General features: G+C 45.0%; 1 protein-coding gene across 12 annotated transcripts in view; it reads right to left on the bottom strand.

Annotated features, from left to right (window-relative positions):
* prdm16 (PR domain containing 16) overlaps positions 1–8,557 on the bottom strand; it is a 243,686-nt gene that overhangs the window by 168,118 nt on the left and 67,011 nt on the right. For all 12 annotated transcript variants that reach the window (XM_045696021.1, XM_014146163.2, XM_014146162.2 and 9 more), the window contains exon 2: positions 1,469–1,869. In XM_045696021.1, the coding sequence (XP_045551977.1) occupies positions 1,469–1,869 (401 nt within the window). The remainder of the gene's footprint in view (positions 1–1,468; positions 1,870–8,557) is intronic.

The raw sequence follows: 8,557 nt of genomic DNA on the forward strand, positions 1-8,557 counted from the left end.
TTTTGGGCCTGTAACATGAGTGTTGTACAGGGTTAGGCAGGAGCAGCTTACACACAGAAAGAAAGAGAGAGAGAGAGAGAGAGAGAGAGACGGAGAGGAGAGAGATAGAGGGGGAGAGCGAGAAAAAGACAGAAAGAGTGAGAGTATAGCTTTCAGGGGGAGAGAGTGAGAGAGAGCAAGAGAGAGAGAAAGAAAAAAAGAGAGAGCGCGGAGGGGAGGGGCGGGGGGGGCCCTATGCGTGCCCCGTAGGTCTAGTCATAATATGAACTTTCCAGAGGAAAACGCTTTCCGTGGCTTTGTGCCATGTAGCGTGTGCCTCGCCTCTCTAATCGGCAAATGTTTCGTCTCGCGTACTGGAGGAAAAAGAGAAGGAGAGAGCGAGAGCAACTGCAAATGACGGTTGTCTCAGCCAGCCTACATAATGTACGGTACACCCTGTCCGAAGTGGCTGCCTCCAAACTATACCCAACCTTTTAGTGACGTGATTAGCTCAGAGTGCATAATTACATGTGAAGGTAATGCTATAAAATATCCGACTATATATGTGACTGACCAAAACGCCAGCCTCCTGAAATGAGAAGCCGACTCGGGAAGATTCTGGTCTGATTAGCCGTGCGGTGGAGAGAGACAGAGCGAGGGGGAGAGAGAGAGAGGGAGAGAGAGAGAGGGAGAGAGAGAGCGAGAGAGAGGGAGAGAGAGAGAGAGCGAGAGAGAGAGAGAGAGAGAGCGAGAGAGAGAGAGAGAGAGACAGAGCGAGGGGGAGAGAGAGAGAGGGAGAGAGAGAGCGAGAGAGAGAGAGAGAGAGAGAGAGAGAGAGAGAGAGAGAGAGAGAGAGACAGAGCGAGGGGGAGAGAGAGAGAGGGAGAGGGAGAGAGCGAGAGAGAGAGAGAGCGAGAGAGCGAGAGAGAGAGAAAGAGACGGAGAGAGAAAATCATTCACTCCATGAGCTTACTGAAGCAACTTCAATATCCTCTAATGTCATGTTGAAATGAAAATTAATAGTTCAATACGGGCTGGCTGCACGCTTCTTCCATTTCCATATCGTGTGGCGTGACCAAATGGGCGCGCTCCGTTGGACGGATAGGGGGAGTCTGCACCGAAAAGCTGATACCTCCAGTAATCAGTTGGATTTTCCAACGTTGGCGACCAACGCATTTTAAAGAGACGACGGTGGGCTGGTTCAAAGATGAGGTCCAATGGTAGTAGGAGGTGCAAATGGAATGAGTATCTTCGTTTGGCGGCTAGACGGTCTCACCGGGCTAAAATAGCTGAGGACCAAGAGTCTCAAGCACCGTTCACTTACCTCTCTCAAGGTCGCATAACAGAAAAGGACCCTTAATTCTTCAACCCGTTTTTTTCATTCAGACTCAATCAGAATATGTACCACTCTCTGCAGGTACTTAAATAAGCGACAAACTGAGCTAAGACGTCTAAATAACGTAGACAGAACGTCAAAACTACGACCTACCTCCCATCCGAAGGAGCCGTCTTTGACCGTGGCACTCTGCAGTGCGCTGTGAGGTCCGAAGCACTCTCCCATCCCGATCCGGGTTTTGGCCCATATCCCCAGGCCCGCTCCGGGGACCGAGGACTCGCGCAGCTCCAGGTCACTGGGGATGGGAATGTCATCGGGAATGTAGACGGGCACCTCATAGGGCGAGCCTTCCTTGGGCGTGAAGGGGTCCTCGTTGTGGTGATGGTGGCGCCCGTGGTGGCTGTGGTGATGGTGGTTGTTGGGGTGTGGGGACGGGTGTCCTACAGGGATGGGGGACATGATGCTGTCCTCTGTCTCCTCCTCGCCACTCTCGGCCCCTCCCGCCAGGAGGTGGGGGTCTGTCTCGTACATGCTGTCCACTGTTTCACTGTCATCTGAGAGAGATGAAGAGAAAGAGAGAGTTAGTTTTGTGGCTTATATTCAACCTTTCTTTAACCACGCAAGTAAATTGTGAATCAGAGAGAAAGAGTGAGAGAGAGAGAGAAATTACTACAAAGGATATATACTGTACATGCCTTCAGAGTGAGAAAAATATGCTTGACCTATTCTCTTCAACTCACTCCATGTTGAAAGACACAGTCTCAACAATAGGGCTATATACCAATATCACCAAAAGACAAACTTTATTTTGTAGACAGGAACTTTATAGACAATATCACCAATAGAACGTAACCATCTAGGCCCGTTCTACTAACTGACTCACTCAACCCAAACAAGCGAAAGACGGAAAAGCTTAAAAGCCTTCAGCCCCAGTTAGGGCTGCCTGCCCACAGTATTCCTAGTGAGGACATTCCCCACCGTCAGAGGCCCTGATGGGACATGATGTTCCATTCAGTCACAACCACCGCCATTTCCTACAGGGTCATCTTACAGATAATGGGGGAGAAATGACCCAGGTATTGCCAGTCACTCGCCAGTTTAGATTAGTCACCTATGTTTGTCACTGTTCTGTGGCTGACAGCGTAATTGCGCCATTCGGGATTCCACCGTCCAGAGTCAGTGACGAGCACAAAGAATTAGAGGGGCGCGAGTCTAGCTAGACACACAAACCTCTCTACCGCAGAGTCACGGACAGATCACTTGGAGATATACAGACACACACGTTGGAGCAGAAGGTGGAAAGATACGCCATTGAATAAATGAAAATGAACAAAACAATTAAACGACGAAACGTCTACAGTTATGGGTGGCAGATATCTTTCTGGTGCGAGTGTCATGCCGTAACAAAAAGTGGAAAATCTCAGAATTAAGACCCACGTCAATACCCAGGGGCAGCACTCAAATGTAACAAACCCGTTGATTTTGTTGATACCAAACTCACAACACTTTATAGGTTGCCTGGACGACGGACGGAGCAGGCAGGCTCTAGCGTGGCAGCGTGGAGAGGAGTGAACAAGTCTGGTGTCTTTTGCTAGAAGCACTAACTGCAGTTTGCTATCCAAACACAGGCCGGGGAAATCAGTCTGAACTAGGCTCCGCAATTACTGCAGGAGTGTTTCCAATCAGCCGGCTCCCTCCTCCTCACGACCGGCCCTGCCAACAACATAACACCGCTTCAGGACTAACTGAGGCTGGCCTGGCGCTCGCATCCACAGCCGTTGAACTCTTAAACCAAGTTGAAAACATAAAGACGGGAGATTTAGCCAGTTGAACTCGCTTACTTCTACTTATTGTTTTATGTATTTGTTTATTTGTCAGGGACCATGTACAACATGCTATTGCACCAGATTTAGCTAGATAGATCATTTCAATCTGTAGTTTCTGGGCAGAAAACAATCAACATCAATACTTTATTACAACGATACAACAGAACACATTATTAAATACCTATATATATATAAAAAAATGTCCAAATACACAATCGATAATATAAAGATAATATTACATTAGAGTTTAAATGTCCCTTGGTCCTACAGTATCTAACATCTGAAGAGTCACTGTTGAGTGAGGATACTCGACAAACTAGTATGATCCAGTTTGGCGCATAATGACCTAATCAGCTTAACAGTTGCACAAGTTTCAGATCGCAAGCATTTCTCTCTACCTGAGATAACATCTGCAAGTATGTGTACATGACCAATGATCTTTGATTTAACTTGACTTTGAAACATCAAGAGCTGTTCATGATGACCATTACCGTATTTACCGTATGAACAGAAAGTCTCCGAAATTAGACATTGGAATGAGGAAATAGAAGAGAATGGAATATTGTATAATTGACAACAAGGAGTATCTGAAATCAATTATCTGCTTTCGCTCCAATAAACGCTTGGGTTTTGGCTCGTAAAATCGAGAGAAAAAAATAATTGCTGAATGAACGGATATGTAAGTCTAGAATGTAAACGTGAACTATGAACACACTGTGACAGGCTCCCAGCGACTGGCGAGAGAGAGTCCTGACAGATCTGGGAAACTTGTCATATAAAATCTGGCCAGTAAAACGAAGGCATTTATGACCAATTTTACGTCATCCAGTGGATTTTTCTTCTTTTCTTTTTTTTCTCGGGAAAATAAACGTTTTACCCATTTTCTTTAATGATCAGGGTTTCATAGGGGCGCAGACCAGGCGGGCAATTAAGCGAAGGGAAACATGTACGCCAGCAGTAGCTTCCACTTTTCACAGATCAATTAAACTTTTATAACCGCGGCCTATCTGGTGCAGTTTTCAAGAATCAAAAGTGTTTTTGAACCACAATTTTTTTTTTTCTCTCCCCTTTTTGCTGGCACCCGACCCATCTAGCGCAATTTGAACAACCGAAGAGAGGGTTGGAAAATCTATTAAATACTGTTAGACTTTAAGAGCCTCGAAGCAGAAACACACAGATCACTACCTCGAAATTGAGCAGCAAGAAGGGTGGTGGGAGGGGGTGGAGTAACGTCTCTAATTTTAATGAACAAAACATTATTTGTGTAAGACAGAAACCACTGGAGCGGAGCGCCAAGCGAAAACACAATGTGATTTAAAGGAGACTTGTGGCCAGAAGTTAAGATCCACCGAGCTCAGTTCCCTTATTCATAAAATAAAAAATAAAAAAAAAGGAAAGTTAAAATTAATCACCACAGAAGAAAAAAAATCCTCTTCCCTCCTTTTTCCCTGTGACATTCTAGTCGATGGCTTGGCCATGTTCGACCATGAAATTCACTACAAATAAAAAGAAAAGAAAAGGAGAGGGAGAGAAAAGTAAGCAGGAACATAATGAAAGGGGCCAGGAAGAGGAGGAGGAAAGTTAAAAAGTGACGTGAGACGGCCAAGCCGAGACGTTTTTACTTGTGTGTTTGGCTTTGGTCTCCGAAGAGGAGTGAGATGTTAGCACTGTCTCCCGGAGGGCTGCTTAAAAAACCTCCGCCAGATAGTGCCTTCCTTTCTCCCTCCACCATGTTGTTCTTTCGCTCCCCGTCTCTCTTTTCACGGGGAACTATTTATCCTGATTACATCAGGGGTCAATCATTAATTCGCACCTTGGGGGTCCTGGCGTTGGCTGGGCCTACAATGGGCCGCTTGTTTGGTCCATGTTATTCCACTGGAAACTACCGTGTGTCCAGAGAACCCGGCGACATGAAGGCATCAGATTTATTTGATAAATTGTAAATGCACTCTTTTAAACACCCCTGTTATTGCTAGCCGTGCTGGAAAACAAAGAGACATTGGGTGTGTACACACACACGGGGGACCCCCCCGTAAGACGGATTCTCTCTACACACAAACCAGAACAAGGGGTCAGACGACATCTGAGCTTTAAGATGAGCTACCACAGACTTGTTCCTCTCTGTCCCGTCATGGATGTTTTTAGTTTTTATTAAACCTGTACTATTTCATGTTGTAATGATTATTGGTAATGTATGCTATTTGCTGAATTATATCTCTCAAAAAAAGCCTTTGCTAACTTGGCATTTCCAGAAAGGATATTAAATATCCTTAAATATTCCCCAAGGATTTCACACACTTACCCATTTCAGTGTACTTCAGTGTACTTCAGTGTACTCATACTGAGCCAGCCAAACCATGATAATATACTCGTAACACAATTAAGACAGGTTATACAAGTAACAGCTCATTGAGATTTCACAGAGCAACAAGACTTATTTAGAACGTTGGCGAGAAAGAAACAAACCCCCCACCCACACTTTATAAAATATACAATTGCAAAAATATTACGAAAAAAATATATGAAACATCATCCAATAATAACAAAATATGACAGATAAAATATTCAATTAGTGATTGCAAGACTTGACTTGAAAATAACTGTGACATAAAAATAACTGTGACATACATTATCTACCTATGAGCATTGAACATAAATATATAGACGATGATATGTAGGCTATAGCTTAGAAATAACAATGAATAGAATGGTCTTGGAAGCTCTAACCCTGGAGATTTGACTGCCAAACTCATGGGTACCATCACAATGGCAGCCTGGAATTGTGATGCAATCATTTCCTTTTGTATTTTGGAATGTTCCATCAACTGATGCTGGATTGCCATGGTAATGTAGAACGTTCATTGAAATGATGCTAACTGATGTGGCTCATGACAATGGAATCCATTTTTTGTAATGTCAGTTGACTCAACAAATCACAGCTCAGATTGAAGGGTACACTTCCTTCTTCTATGTCCTGGCATGTGTACACTTTAAATGGCTGCCAGTCCAACAATTATCCCATCATTGACTTGAATGGAGATGCCCTTTCTATTCATTTCTATTTCATTTCATTTCTATTCTCATTTCTATGGGCTACAGGTATAGTACATGCTACACTATATTAGGTAATGCCAAAGGAAAATATTAAAATGTTATCAAACAATGCAACTCTTTAAAAAAAAAATGACTAAGCAGTGATGACTGTTGCCAGGTAATCAATGTTACTATAGTAACATTGTAACAACGTCAATGTTACTATAGTAACATTGACACGTAAAGTTTTGACCAAAAGGCCGTTAAAGCGAACATCTGAAAATCACGGAGTACTACAACAGGCAGACTGTTCTAGACTCTGTTTAATCAGCTCCACAAAAGAGTTAGACGTGGAGAGATAGAGATCTGCAGCAATTTTCTGCAGTCTGCATCCACTCACGTAAACACATGTTCCTCGTGGCACAGGGACTTGTCTCGGTGATGCCGTCTCGTTTTAGTGGAGCAGCTTTGGCACTGGCTGACTTAAATGTGTGGTAGAATGCACTCTTCTTTGTATGTATGTGTGTGTGTGTGTGTGTGTGTGTGTGTGTGTGTGTGTGTGTGTGTGTGTGTGTGTGTGTGTGTGTGTGTGTGTGTGTGTGTGTGTGTGTGTGTGTGTGTGTGTGTGTGTGTGTGTAGCATGAAGACTAGTACGGTCAAGTCAAGCCGTACTTTTGTGACATTCAGCTTACATTAAATCAAATATGCACTGCGCAAAATCTCTGCAGCATGAGCGCAATGGCATTCAAATCAAAGCGATTGTTTCGTTTCGTTTCACCCCGTTGGGAACACAATTGCATCACCTCAAATGCGTACAATGTTATTTGCAGCACGGTGCTGGTTCGATTGAATTCTGGATTGCTTCTGGATCAGCTCAGTTGGGCCTGAACTGCAATGAAGGGCCAAATGTATGGTTAACTCTACCCTCTCTAATTCAGTAAGAAAATCCTAAATAAATAAATGTGCATTGGACTACAACTGTATGACTACGATAATAAAAAATGAGTGGAATTGGGTGGCTGTTGCTCAGTGATCGAGCCCTACCAGTCCAGTGCACACAGAGACTATATCATTGTCTCAGAGTAAGTCAATATTTCAATTCCGAGGTCCGTTCCTGATGAAAAGCAAGTATCTAGGGAAAACTGCACAAATATGCAATATTCCCCCCCACCCCAAATAAGGGGAGAAAAAGTTCCTCTGGTGGTGGGGGTTAGGGTGGGAGTTTGGGTGGGGGTGTGGAACCATGACAGATATGAAAAATGAGCAGGCGGCTCTGTTGCACAACAAACGTATAAACATTTGATGTGGAGGGGGGAAGGGACGGGACGGGGGTATGGGGGGGTACTGCCTAATCTGGTGCTCAACAAACGTATAAACATTTGATGTGGAGGGGGGAAGGGACGGGACGGGGGTACGGGGGGGTACTGCCTAATCTGGTGCTTGCCGCCCCACCTCCCCAATAATCCACAGAATATCGCTCCACTTAGCAGAGTTATTGGTATCGTTAGGGCCACAAACGAGAAACTCTTACCTGTTCCTCTTTAATCAGGCCCTTTGATGATGGTTCTGTCTTAACAAAGAGCCTTGAATCGGGCCAGATTTTTATGGGAGGAAAAAAGAGAGGCAGCAATAAAAATCTAAAGAGCAGAGAAAGAGAGAGAGAATAAGAGCGAGAGAGGGAGAGAAAGACAAAGAGAGACGGAGAAAGAGAGAGAGAGGGAGAGAGAAGGTGAAACGGGAGAAGGAGAGAGAGAGGGGGAGAAGGTGGGGGAGAAAGGGATGAAACTATGTGTGCGCTTTTCCATGGCGGTGGGTTTTTCATGATGACGTACGGTAGGACGGTAGTGAGAGAGAGAGAGAGAGAGAGAGGGTTGGTGGGAGGAGAGGAGGGGGGGGAGCTGCACAGGGGATGGTCAACTACAATACCGGCTAGCCTCTCCAGCAACACACACTGTTTCCCCTTGTAAAAGCAACGGGGAACATTTCCAAGTAACACTTAAAGTAGCAATATTGCTTCTCCAGAGTGGGGGCGGGTGCCCGCCCACGGGGGCCTGGGGGTGAGATCTCAGCTAACCCCCCCCCCAAAAAAAGAAAGGCCTGGGTTACTTCTGGTGCATGAAACAAGAAAGAAACTTCCACTAACTCAGGGCTCTTTAAAGCATGACTCGCTGTGGATCCCTCAGAGATCTGACACACACACACACACACACACACACACACACACACACACACACACACACACACACACACACACACACACACACACACACACACACACACACACACACACACACACACGGACACAGCACGCATACACATACAGCTCTTTTAGAGAAGCCGCAGCACGCTTGATAGACATATGCGTGGGTCCCATCGGTGCAAG

The sequence above is a fragment of the Salmo salar genome, chromosome ssa15 (assembly GCF_905237065.1).
Source record: "Salmo salar chromosome ssa15, Ssal_v3.1, whole genome shotgun sequence".
NCBI lineage: Eukaryota > Metazoa > Chordata > Actinopteri > Salmoniformes > Salmonidae > Salmo > Salmo salar.